General features: G+C 50.6%; 1 protein-coding gene across 22 annotated transcripts in view; it reads left to right on the forward strand.

Annotated features, from left to right (window-relative positions):
- Cspp1 (centrosome and spindle pole associated protein 1) overlaps positions 1-13,193 on the forward strand; it is a 104,291-nt gene that overhangs the window by 84,828 nt on the left and 6,270 nt on the right. For all 22 annotated transcript variants that reach the window (XR_013048924.1, XR_013048925.1, XR_013048926.1 and 19 more), the window contains 7 exons: positions 2,884-3,030; positions 3,682-3,786; positions 5,697-5,763; positions 6,287-6,404; positions 8,120-8,259; positions 9,271-9,411; positions 11,613-11,659. Coding sequence is in view for 19 of the 22 variants with exons in the window: in XM_076563686.1 (XP_076419801.1) it covers positions 2,884-3,030; positions 3,682-3,786; positions 5,697-5,763; positions 6,287-6,404; positions 8,120-8,259; positions 9,271-9,411; positions 11,613-11,659 (765 nt within the window). In the remaining 3 variants the exon portion in view is untranslated. The remainder of the gene's footprint in view (positions 1-2,883; positions 3,031-3,681; positions 3,787-5,696; positions 5,764-6,286; positions 6,405-8,119; positions 8,260-9,270; positions 9,412-11,612; positions 11,660-13,193) is intronic.

Below are 13,193 nucleotides of genomic sequence, written 5' to 3' on the forward strand. Positions count from 1 at the left end.
GAGAGGAGGAGAGGAGGAGGAGGAGAGGAGGAGGAGGAGGAGAGGAGGAGGAGCAGGAGAGGAGGAGAGGAGGAGGAGGAGAGGAGGAGGGAGAAGGAGGAGAGGAGGAGGAGAGGAGGAGAGGAGGAGGAGCAGAGAGGAGGAGAGGAGGAGGAGGAGAGGAGGGGAGGAGGAGGAGAGGAGGAGAGGAGGAGGAGAGGAGGGGAGGAGGAGAGGAGGAGGAGGAGAGGAGGAGGAGGAGAGGAGGAGAGAGGAGAGGAGGAGGAGAGGAGGAGAGGAGGAGAGGAGGAGGAGAGGAGGAGAGGAGGAAGGAGAGGAGAGGAGGAGGAGAGGAGGAGGAGAGAGGAGAGGAGGAGGAGAGAGGAGGAGGAGAGGAGGAGGAGGAGAGGAGGAGGAGAGAGGAGAGGAGGAGGAGAGGAGGAGGAGGAGAGGAGGAGGAGGAGGAGAGGAGGAGAGGAGGAGAGGAGGAGAGGAGGAGGAGAGGAGGAGGAGAGGAGGAGAGGAGGAGGAGGAGGAGAGGAGGAGAGGAGGAGGAGGAGAGGAGGAGGAGGAGGAGGAGGGAGGAGGAGAGGAGAGGAGGAGAGGAGGAGGAGAGGAGGAGCAGGAGAGGAGGAGGAGAGGAGGAGAGGAGGAGGAGAGGAGGAGAGGAGGAGAGGAGGAGGAGAGGAGGAGAGGAGGAGGAGGAGAGGAGGAGGAGAGGAGGAGCAGGAGAGGAGGAGAGGAGGAGGAGAGGAGGAGCAGGAGAGGAGGAGGAGAGGAGGGAGGAGGAGGAGAGGAGGAGAGGAGGAGAGGAGGAGGAGAGGAGGAGAGGAGGAGCAGGGGAGGAGGAGGAGAGGAGGAGAGGAGGAGGAGAGGAGGAGAGGAGGAGAGGAGGAGGAGAGGAGGAGAGGAGGAGGAGAGGAGCGGAGGAGGAGAGGAGGAGAGGAGGAGGAGAGGAGGAGGAGAGGAGGAGAGGAGGAGGAGAGGAGGGAGGAGGAGAGGAGGAGGAGGAGGAGAGGAGGAGAGGAGGAGAGGAGGAGAGGAGGAGGAGAGGAGGAGGAGGAGAGGAGGAGGAGAGGAGGAGAGGAGGAGGAGGAGAGGAGGGGAGGAGGAGGAGAGGAGGAGAGGAGGAGAGGAGGAGGAGGAGAGGAGGAGAGGAGGAGGAGGAGGAGGAGGAGAGGAGGAGAGGAGGAGAGGAGGAGAGGAGGAGAGGAGGAGAGGAGAGGAGGAGAGGAGGAGAGGAGGAGGAGAGGAGGAGGAGGAGGAGAGGAGGAGAGGAGGAGGAGAGGAGGGGAGGAGGAGAGGAGGAGAGGAGGAGGAGAGGAGGAGGAGGAGGAGGAGGAGAGGAGGAGAGGAGGAGAGGAGGAGGAGGAGGAGTAGAGGAGGAGAGGAGGAGAGGAGGAGGAGGAGAGGAGGAGAGAGGAGGAGAGGAGGAGGAGGAGGAGAGGAGGAGAGGAGGAGGAGAGGAGGGGAGGAGGAGAGGAGGAGAGGAGGAGGAGAGGAGGAGGAGGAGAGGAGGAGAGGAGGAGAGGAGGAGAGGAGGAGAGGAGGAGGAGGAGGAGTAGAGGAGGAGAGGAGGAGAGGAGGAGGAGGAGGAGAGGAGGAGAGGAGGAGCAGGGGAGGAGGAGGAGGAGGAGGGAGGAGAGGAGGAGAGGAGGAGGAGAGGAGGAGGAGGAGGAGAGGAGGAGAGGAGGAGGAGAGGAGGAGAGGAGGAGAGGAGGAGGAGAGGAGGAGGAGGAGAGGAGAGGAGGAAGGAGGAGGAGGAGAGGAGGAGGAGAGGAGGAGAGAGGAGAGGAGGAGGAGCAGGAGAGGAGGAGGAGGAGGAGGAGAGGAGGAGAGGAGGAGAGGAGGAGGAGGAGGAGGAGAGGAGGAGAGAGGAGGAGAGGAGGAGGAGGAGAGGAGAGGAGGAGGAGCAGGAGAGGAGGAGGAGAGGAGAGGAGGAGAGGAGGAGAGAGGAGGAGGAGGAGGAGGAGGAGAGGAGAGGAGGAGGAGGAGGAGGAGGAGGAGAGAGGAGGAGAGGAGGAGAGGAGGAGCAGGAGAGGAGGAGGAGGAGGAGGAGAGGAGGAGAGGAGGAGGAGAGGAGAGGAGGAGGAGGAGGAGGAGAGGAGGAGGAGAGGAGGAGGAGGAGCAGGAGAGGAGGAGGAGGAGGAGGAGAGGAGGAGAGGAGGAGGAGAGGAGGAGAGGAGGAGGAGAGGAGGAGAGGAGGAGGATAGGAGGAGGAGGAGCAGGAGAGGAGGAGGAGGCAGGAGAGGAGGAGGAGAGGAGAGGAGGAGGAGAGAGGAGAGGAGGAGGAGAGGAGGAGAGGAGGAGGAGAGGAGGAGAGGAGGAGGAGGAGAGGAGGAGAGGAGGAGGAGAGGAGAGAGAGGAGGAGAGGAGGAGGAGGAGAGGAGGAGGAGGAGAGAGGAGGAGGAGGAGAGGAGGAGGGAGAAGGAGGAGGAGGAGGAGAGGAGGAGGAGAGGAGAGGAGGAGGAGAGGAGGAGGAGGAGGAGGAGGAGAGGAGGAGGAGGAGAGGAGGAGAGGAGGAGAAGGAGGAGAGGAGAGAGGAGGAGGAGAGGAGAGAGGAGGAGGAGGAGGAGGTGCGTGCGTCTGAGGGAGACGTCTGTGTTCCCTTGAGAAGCGTTCTGCACTGTGTGAGAAGGCTGCTGTCCTGAAGTCCGTGTTTAAAGCCCCCATTGTTACTGTCGTTGTGTAGTATTTTATTGGGGTCACTTAGTAATTTAAGAAAGAGACATTGTTTTTAACTTTAGACTGATAAAAGATGTCTGCTACCTTATTAAGTAGATAGTACCTTCATTTGGTAGAACACCGTCTTTTATATATTCAGTTTTTACTTTTAGACAAAGTAACACATTTTTAAATGTACTGCAAATGTATGCAAGAAGTGTGTCTTTTTAAATTTTAAAGCAAAGACTAAAAAATGAAGAACTCATTCGGTTAGCTGAAGAGAGACGAAAAGAAGCAGAAAGAAAGAAGAAAGAAGAGGAAGAAAAACATAACTTGCAACTTCAGCACTACTATGAGAGAGAAAATATGATCGGAGATGAAACAAAGGTGTGTCTCGGGGAGACGTGTCAGGCCCAGAGCGCATGCCTGGCAGAGTCGGGAGTAGTTAGGAAGGAGAGAGAGGAGCGCTGCCTGTCTGCCCTGCCTTTCAGCCCGGTGCCAACAGGCTGCTGTTGCCCTTGTTTGTGAGGTGCTGCCACAGTTGGGATTTCGGGCTGTTGTCAGTCTTGTTACTGGGCTCCTGTGTCTGGCTGTCTGCCTAGGATGTAGCCTGCAGACCAGAACCTGTGGACTGTGGGCCCTAGGACCACACAGCAGCTCGCCAGAGTGACCTGCCGGTCAACATACTAGAAAAAGTATTGGCTTGACTCTTATTGATCTAGTGATTCATTCTTTGTTTTATGTATTATATTGGAAATTAAATGTAAGCACCAAAAAGACTGCTTTTGGAGTCCCTGCTTCTGACGCACAGGGCTGATGTTAGGAATGGTACATGAATCACAAATCACAGTTAGACAGGGCTCTCTTCTCCAGAACCCTAATATGGTCTTATGCAGCTGAACCAATGGACTATTTTGTAAAGAGTATTTTATTAAAATACTTCTTCAACGGTCTTGACTATTGAATATAGTTTGTACATGTGTTTGTGTGTACAGAAAGATTTGTTGTTGTTGTTTGTTGTTGTTGTTGTTGTTGCAGCATTTGAGACAACCTTCTCCTGTGGTTCCTGCTCTTCAGAACAAAATGGCCAGCAAAGCCCAGAGACCTCCTTCAGTCGACACCATCATAAGCTCCTTCATTCATGTACGGACTTCTCTTAGAGTGACTCTTGAGTGTCTTGGGATGCAGCGCTTTGTGAGATTTCTGACTGTTTGCCTATTGCTCGAGTTGTAGCTGATAGCTCTTGGTGCCCTAAAGCTTAGGCCTTACCGTGCGAGTTAAGTCATTCTTCATAGGACATGGTCTGTTAGATGGTATTTATTTGTCTCAGCTCCTTAAAAAGAGCCTCTTTGTTGTTGTTGTCATTTGTTTGTTTTGAGACAGGTCTCATTCTGTAGCCCTGACTGTTCTGGAATTCACTACATAGACTAAGCTGACCTCTGACCCGCAGAAATCTGCTCGCCTCTGCCCCCTGAGTGCTGGGATTAAAGTTGTTCACCACCATGCCCAGCTAAGAAAGTCTTTTGGAAAAAAATATGTTCTAACTAGCTGTGGTTATACTTGTGGAGTCTCTAACTAGCTGTGGTTACACTTGTGGAGTCTCTAACTAGCTGTGGTTACACTTGTGGAGTCTCTAACTAGCTGTGGTTACACTTGTGGAGTCTCTAACTAGCTGTGGTTACACTTGTGGAGTCTCTAACTAGCTGTGGTTACACTTGTGGAGTCTCTAACTAGCTGTGGTTACACTTGTGGAGTCCCTTATGGTTTAGACTGATCTACAGTCAACAGGAAGCAGAAAAGTTGGCCTTTAATTGGTGCTTGAGCAGCTAGCAGGAGTTTGCTGTAGCAGACAGAGGGTCTGGACTTTGGGTGTCGGCAAGCTATGGAGGACGGGACAAGCCATGTGGAGCATCTTCTGCGGTTTGGTTCGGCCTGGCCTCATGATGTCTGTGTGCAAAGGCAGCAGGAGTGGAGACCCTATGCAGTGTCTTGGGGTGGCGTCGGGGGTTGGAGGCTTTGCTCCATGGGCTTGTGGACTGCAAAGATGGGAACCACCAGCCCAAGCATAGACGTGTGAAAGGCATTTTCTTGGATTCCACTTCTGAGAGTCCGGTTCACATGTTCTGAGTTAGACGACGCTGCGCTGGGATCCCTGTAATGTTGAAGTGGAATGGCGTGGGCACGTGTACTTGTCTAATGGTCTCGTGGGCAGTAAAGATCGAACACAGACAGGAGGCTTTTGTGGGAGACCGGATGTGACACTGAGGACTGGAGACAAGGGCACTGACAGCAGAGTGACACGGGGGACTGAGAGGGTTGACGACGTCAGGGCATAGTTTGAGGTTTCTGGGGGTGATTGTACAGACGGGGGTTTGAAAACTGAGTTGTGGCTGAGGAAGAAGGCGTTTGGTATTTGGGAAGCAGTTAACGTAACAGCGCTCACTAAATTGATTGTGCAGGGTAAGTGTATGGGGGGGTACAAAGGGCTGAGGACGGAATGAACAGTGTTTGAACAGATGGCAGTGCTAAGTGTCAGTGATATTGTTACCTGCCAAGGAAACTCAGGATAAAATTGCCACCTGAGTGACTTGGGATCACTTTGGTAAAGGCAGTCCTGCTGAAGTGATGGGTGTGGAGGCAGACGCTGGCTGGGTCTCGGGGAGTGAACCAGGGCGGGGGTGGGGGGTGGGGTGGGTGGCTCTTAGTGCCTCCTCTCTCCAGCCCTGCATTCACTGTGTATTAGTGACGCCTCGCTGTGCAGGGCAGATGCCAGTGAGTAGTTGGTGGTGAGTGAGGAAGGGGACCGTTGTGCGTAGGCTGAGAGAAGATGTTTACTTAGAAGAAGGGAAAGTGAGGAGAACCGTGGGCACAGGAGACTTACCAGGCACCGCATATGGTACAGGGACTGGCAGTGGCCAGAGGCAAGGAGCCGTGCATCATGGGAGAAGGAAGGTTAGCCGCAGATGTAGGGGAGTTCACAGCGGAGGGGTTGGTTTCCCTCCCCGCCGAGGACGAGAGAGGAAATGCTGACTGTCTGTCATCACTGTTGATAGGAAAGCTCCCTGTCCAGGGCACAGTCTCCTCCAGTTCCTGCGAGGAAGAACCAACTCCGTGCAGAAGGTAGGTCGTTCACCTGTAGTCTAGAGGCTTTGACTTCTTCCGGTCATCTCAGCCTAAGTACAGCTGTAGGAAGTTGCTGAGTGGTGGGGGAAAGTGCTGTGTGTCCCCTAGTCGCGTCCTGCACAGATCTACAGACACATTTTCTCCAGTTTAACCTGTGTGTTTGCACTTTGGTTCGTGTTTGTGGCTGTAGGTGTTCATGTGTGTTTTCATCATGTGTAATTTGTCCAGTCACCGTGACGCTCAGCCTTCCGAGTGCACAGCACCCCTTTGTTTGTTATGTAGGCCCTTTCCAGTTGCTGCCTCTGGGCCCAAAAATGTTTTGTTTTGTTTTGTTTTTTAATCAAAACTCTGATTGTGGGTCTTAGTGATGTTCACTATGATGTGTATTTGTCTATATATTTAAGACACACTGAAATATCTTTCCTAAAATTTCTCTGAGCCTTTATGATGAGCCAGATTGTGTTTTGGTAATTAATCTTTTATTCTTTATCTTTTTTAACTTCTCAATGGGAATTTGCAGAGGAGAAGAAAAATGTGATTCTGGAGCTCTCAGAAATGAGGAAGCAGCTCCGCAGTGAAGAGAGGCGTCTGCAGGGGCGGCTGCAGCACCTGGACAGTGATGACGAGACCCCCCTCAGGTGCGCGCATGCGTCCGTCCATCTGTCCGTCCGTCCGTCTGTCTCCGTCCGTCCGTCTGTGCTGCTGCCTCAGCCTCCTGCCCCTCCTGTACCTTCTGAGAGGGAGCTGTAGAAATCTTGTTCCGTGAGGGAAACAGTGACATGGGAGTGGAAAATTCTTAGGTTGGGATGTTTACACATGGTGGTACTTTGTGGCTATTTTTGTGTTTCCCTTCAATAATGTAACTTTTTTTGTTGGATACATGTTTTCTAGCAAAACATAGCTGCTGTTATTGCTGCAGGGCCCAGCCTCTCTAAAGGAGGCTCCTGTGCTTGGGTTAGTCTTCCGGGAGCCTGCCGATCTGCCGAGCATTTCTGGGCGACTGGACAGCACAGTCTTTCTTTTAAAAATAAGCTTTCTGTTTGGGGATAATCTGGTAGGAAGGTTGAGAACGTCATACGTAACTAGGTACCTGCCGCCTAGTTGTCTGTATCATTAATATCAGACATTCTGAGCTTCTGTCTGAAGCTGCCAGTTGTGTGGCAGAACTTTTCCTGGGGACACAACACACAGGTCTACTCACCCTAGATAGGGATCCTGTGACAGACCGAGGTACAGACAGCACCAAGGTCAGCTTTTTATTGGGGTGACTCACAGGAGTGTGGGTGAGAGGTCACTTAGAGGACAGAAATGACTCCAAGGACAGCTGCATCTCTAAAGCCCGCCCCAGCATGGGACTGTGCAGCCCAGGGCTGGGAGGAGCCTGGAGCACACTGCAGCCTGCAGACGGCTCAGCAGGTGGAGAGTCCTCTCCAGGTGCCTCACTTCACCTAAACCTTCCGGGAGCTGCTCTGCTCTGAGTCTTTTCTGCCCCTCAGTTTGTGGGAGGGCCTTCTTTGTACCTGGGTTCCCTCATCTGAATTCCAAACCAGCTTGTTTTACATAGTGAGTTCTGGGCCAGCCAGGGACACAGAGAGAGGCCCTGTCTCACAGGGTGGGGGGGAGCGGGGAGGGAGAAGAGGGGCAGGAGAGGAGAGAGAATGGGGAGGGAGAAGGAAGGGGGTAGGCACACAGTGTCAAAGGAAGCACTGATTGTTACTTGGTTTTTATCCATTTCCTTTGGGCGTATGACACAGCCAACCCCTGGCAGAAAGCTTCCTCCCGAGCTACCCAGAGTTCATTCCTTGAGTGCGAACAGAGCAGAGTACTGTTGAACTCCTGTAGCTGGCAGGTTGTCGGGGAGTTCTGTAGAGTCCTGGTATAGTTTCCTAGGTATGGAGCAGAGCATTAGCAGCCTCTCTGTGTGCAGTTTCTACTTCAGCCTGAGACGAAGGTAAGGTTTCCTGACACCTAATTCATGGCATGTACTGTGCATACTACTTCACATTCCTTTGAATTCTCTTCTTCACAACATGATTAAAATGGACAGATTTTTATAGATATTGGCATTGAAATCACATTGCTAAAAAATAACATGCCTGATCTTTGTTTTTTTGAGACAGGGTCTCATGTAGCTCAAGCTGACATTGAACTCCAGAATGCTAGGATTGCAGGCAGGTGACAGCATGCCCTCCTAAGGTCTTTAGGTTTTATTTTAGCATGGGTGACCAACAGAGCAGGGCCGTTAAAATGTCTGTAATAGCTGTGATGAAAGATGCCCAGTGCTTTTACAGTGAGGTGCATGGGAACTCGTTTCCTACCCACAAGTCATAGTGACCATGATTGTCGTTTACAGGAAGAGAGAAAGGAACCCCATGGACATATTTGACATGGCCAGGCATCGGGTACAAGCTCCCGTCAGAAGACCGTCCCCGAAGGCCTTGGATGCTGCTACTTTTCAGAATATTCACGACTTCAATGAGCTGAAAGAGAGAGGTGAGCATACGCTGCCCTATTTGCCAGGCTCTAGGTGACATCTTGGGGTCACACAGCAGTTGCTTGCTTTGGGAACTCGCTTGTCATACTGCCAAATGTATGTGAAGCTTTTCATTAAAGACCATCAGTTTTGTGTTCTTTAATTTCATGTCTATTGTAATGTCTTTGACTGAGGTTCTGATTTGCAGTTAAGGTTCTGATTTTCAATTAAGGTCATTGCCTATTTTTTTTTTTTTCTTTTTCAATGCTTGTGATCAAGCTCAGTGTCTTATGAAGTGCAGTATGACTGAGCTTTATCCCCACCATGGTCCAGAGAGTTTCCCTGCCTCTGCACATGCGCAGCCTTCTCCATTCCGGACACCTGCACCTCAGAGGCATATAATATTAGGACTGATCAACCTGAATGGATGTCCCATTACCTCTCAGAGTTCATGGTTTGCATCAGGGCTTTTGATGTGCATTCTCTCAGCTTGGATAGCTGTATGATGACATATGCTCACCATTGTAACACCATACAGAATGTCTCACAGCCCTAAAAGTCCTCGGCTAAACCCAGTCACCCTCCCGCCCCTTTACCCCTTTAAGTTCACAGTTTGCCTTATGCAGAGTGTTATAGTCGATGCAGTCGGGATCACCAGAGTCCAGCCTTCTCAGATTGGTGCCCGTCTCTCAGAAACACACTCAGCTGTTCTCAATACCTTTTCATGGCTTGAGAGTTCATTTTAGCCCCCGCCTCCTTTTTTTTCCTCTGAGACAGTCATAGCCGTAGTCCATGCTGGCCTAGAACTCACTGTGTAGCCCAAGTGACCTTGAACTGGTAGCAGTCTTCCTGCTGGAACTACAGGCAGAAGTCTGATTTCCTTTCATTCATTGTTTAATCTGTTCATTTTCTTAAGAACGTCTGGGATGCTTGCTTCCATATTTTACAGTTATAAATGTGTGTACAGATTTTTGTGTCTAAATCTCAGTTGAAAACAAGATTTAACTTAGTTACGTCATTCTTTGCACCAGATTCAGAAACACGAGTGGATCTCAAATTAATGTACCCCGATCCTCCACGAGATCATGACACCTTAGAGATCCAGCAGCAGGCCCTGCTACGGGAGCAGCAGAAGAGACTGAACAGGATAAAAATGCAGGAAAATTTGGGAGGTACGGTGCAGACCCTGCTGCGTCAGGAGCTCACTATGGCCCTTCGTTCTTCAGCTTTGAAGTTGTTGCTTTTGTTTGTACATTTGCTTAAAAAAGATTTATTTTTTATTTTTTTTACACACACACACACATATTTGGGGGGCATATACACATGAGTGCAGGTACCCTCAGAGATCACAAGAGACTGGAATACCTGAAACTGAAGTTAGAGGTAGCTGTGAGCTGAGGTGCCAGGAACCAACTCTGTCCTGTAAGGTCAGGGAGGGTTCCTAACCGCCGAGCCACCCCGTCAGCTTTGGTTTTAAAGACAGTCTTCCGTCTGTATTCTTGGCTGGCCTGGAATACTAGGCTGGCTGCCTTTGAACTTGGAGTAGTCATCCTGCCTCTGCTTCCTGAGTGCTAGTAGGAAGGGCATGTGCGGCTCTGTGCAGCCTTCAGCCCTAACCATCTCCTGCATTTATTTTGATCCCAGGCAGGCCAGTGCACTGGCAGCTCCGTGCTCATGTTAGCCTTTAGCCATAAAGTTTGGGAAAGGAACATGCTCCGTAGCATGCTCTGATTAGCCCAGGAAGGGTCATGTATCTCCGCTTGGGAGCTCAGCTGTTCACTGTTGCTGGAGTGAGTGGTTGGGTGCTTTGATCAGGCCAGCTGACTTCCACACCAAGAACTGCCAACCAAGACCAGGAATGCTCAGCAAATGCATTCAATCCTGGGGCACATTTCTCTTCAGCATATTAGGTATTTTTTTCATTATTACTTGTGTATGTGTGTGTGTATGTGTATGCACACGTTTTGGTAGAGTAAATTTTTAAAAGTAAAAAGGCGAGTGGTGTGGTACACACCTTTAATCTAAGCAATTGGGAGGCAGAGGCAGGTAGATCTCTGTAAGTTTGAGGCCAGTGTGGTCTACAGAGCGAGTTCTAGCAAGGACTGCTAAGGCTACACAGAGAAACCCTGTCTTGAAAGATAAAAACAGACAAAAATCTATGAAGTATCAGATTTGGGTGTATGTTTTTATATAATTATCTGATTATCTAAATGTTATCTAAATCGAGTCTAATGCTATTAACTTGCCTATGTAGGGTAGAGACTAACCCTACACTAACTTGATATGGTGGGCAGAAGCTAGGCTGCTGTTCTCAAGGGGCTGATGATAACCGTAGAAGTCAGAGGCCGAATAAATACAGTGTGAACACTGTAAAGGGGACCTAAGCCTACAGGACTATGTAACCAGCAGGAGCCCAGGGTAAGTGGGCTAGAAGTAGGGTGGAGTTGTCTCAGAGAGCATCCGTGGGCCTTACTGAGCAAGAGGTGAACATTGTGACCATACGGGTATCCCACTGGCTCTGCCAGGCTGCAGGCCATTGAGAGAGGCCAAAGGAGAGGAGTCATAAAAGAAGGCCAGGAGAGGTGATCTTACAGGTTATTTTTCGGAAACTTGGGACCCTCTCTTAGCAGGCTGATATGGCTTGCAGAATCTGAGGACGGCCCCTGCCTGGCCTTGGGAGGTATGATAGGAGCACACTTCATAGATAGACTTGGACAAACACTTGTATAGGAGCCATCATCCCTCCTCATGGTGCAGAATTTTAAGTATCAACTGGTGATCCGATCTTGTGGGATGTTATCAGTTTAGGTACAGCCAGACTAACCTCGTCCCCAGATGAGTACAGGTATTTCTTCCTGCCAGTATCCATCTGCCTCGGCAAACACTGGCGAAGTAAGCATAAGAGAGGGCCTGACCATCGACAGTCACAGGGATGAAAGGATGTGGGCCATCGCTGCAGCTCTTCACTCCCAGTACAGCATCTAGAGGGCCCAAGTGGGTGTCTTTGGAAAGCTGCCATGCTGCAGATGCCCTGGGATCCCTGACCCGGGACTGGCTCCCTCAGTTGAACTTACTCCAACCCCTAGTTAACCCAGTCACTGGGCAGGGACTACGGAGCAAGACAGATGGTTTAAAAAAAAAGAAATCTTGTGTTTTTTCTTAGACATCAAAGTTCACAAAGATTTTACTAATGAGCCATTTAACCAGAATGGATACAAGATTTAATGCGAAAGTAGCATCATTTCTAAGACTGTTTTGGTGTGTGATGGGTGAAAAGTAATTCTCAGTAGAAGCTAGAAATAGAAGATCTGAAATGTATTTCTCTTTGTTAACCTTGTCTAAACATCTGCCCTTGTTTCTCTGGTGCCTACAGTTGATTTCGACACCATGTCCAGTGGGAAAGCACAGGGGTACAGAATGGTAAGCAGTCTGCTCCAAGTGTGAAGTTAGATTTTGGAGCCTATGTCTAATGAGTAGTCTAGATGTTGAACATGTCCATAGTGTTAATACTTATGTTTACATTGTAAGTGCAGTGTCTAGAGACGTGTGGCTAAGATGTGTAGAGAGAATTGACTGTAAGGGTAAGAGTACCATCCCAGTGGTCTTAGCTGCTGTCCTGAGCTGTGTGAGTTGGGGGAGATGGGCAGATTATTTAATTTTTATGCCTCAGTTTCCAAGTACTCATTGTGAGGATCACTACAAAGACTCAATATGTGCAAGGTATAGATAGGTTTGACGTATATATTCTGTGTACATCCTACTAAGTAAAAGTGTGTGCACGGTCACTGTGGGCGTTCAGTGAGATAACACAGAACTGAAAATTCTTTCCAGTAGGGCCTGGCCCATGCTGAATGCAGAGTATAGCTGGCATTGAAAATGGCGGTGGAAATGTATTCGGTAGTGTAGACGTTAACTCTTATCCTGACATTGTACGAAGGCTGCATTCAACAACTCTGTGCTCTGTGGGCCAGAAACTGTTGAGTGTGTTCAGGGTCCAGGGAAAGGGCGCGGGGGAGGGTGGGCACAGGTGAACTTTCGGTTCATAACAACAGCTGAGGAGGAGGCAGCCGTGGGAAACTGGACAGTACCTGCAGGAAGATACTTGAGCAGAGGAGGCTTGAGCAAGGGCGAGTGGGGACAGACGGGCCACCCACACTGCTGGTGACAGATGCCTTGGAGGGGAGGAGTCGCGTCCTCGGTGTCGCAGTTTCTGGCGATCACTGCTGTGTGTGGAGAGTCGAAGACGACAGAGGGATTCCTTTGTGAGTCCAGGCAGCTGTGCTGGCGCAGCCTGAGGCGAGCAGAAGTGCTCTGGGACGGCTTTCCTTTAGCAGCCGATAGGTTAGGCTTGGGAGGTGCAGGAGCAAGTGCGGTCAGTTTGGGGTTGGGAAGACAGGGCTGTGACACAGCCAGTGTGGATGCATCTAGACAAACGGCTGCACTGGAGAGCTCATGCTGCAGAGTCCAGGGACGCGCCGGGGCTGGAGAGTCCTAGGATGCCGCTAGCCTGCCCCGAGTCCAGACAGTGGAGCTCGGCCGCCTGCCCAGGGCTTCCATCCCGCGCTGCTGTGAGTTTCACCGGATGGCAGTGTCACTAATCTCCTGTGTGTGGCTAAATTTCACAAGATCTACTCATCACTAAATTATACGTACTAGCTTATTATCGTGCCTGTAGCCATACATCCAACCAGCAAGGCCCCGCTCTGAACCCAGGTGGGCTCCATATCCACCTGCCCCATAGCACATGGCCAGAGGCACTTGGCCTCTTTGGGAAGACTGCATTTGGGACATCTTTCCACGTGTGATAGTTATATTATCTATGCAAAAGATAATAAAGTTTATTATCTGGGATTTTGGTTAAAAGTCTGGATTACTAACAGCAGGTTTGGCTAAGAAGCTTAATATAAGCCAAGAGTTTATTTATCATGACTGTTTAAAAAAAAAAAAAAAAGCA

The sequence above is a fragment of the Peromyscus maniculatus genome, chromosome 2 (genome assembly GCF_049852395.1).
Source record: "Peromyscus maniculatus bairdii isolate BWxNUB_F1_BW_parent chromosome 2, HU_Pman_BW_mat_3.1, whole genome shotgun sequence".
Classification (NCBI taxonomy): Eukaryota; Metazoa; Chordata; class Mammalia; order Rodentia; family Cricetidae; genus Peromyscus; species Peromyscus maniculatus.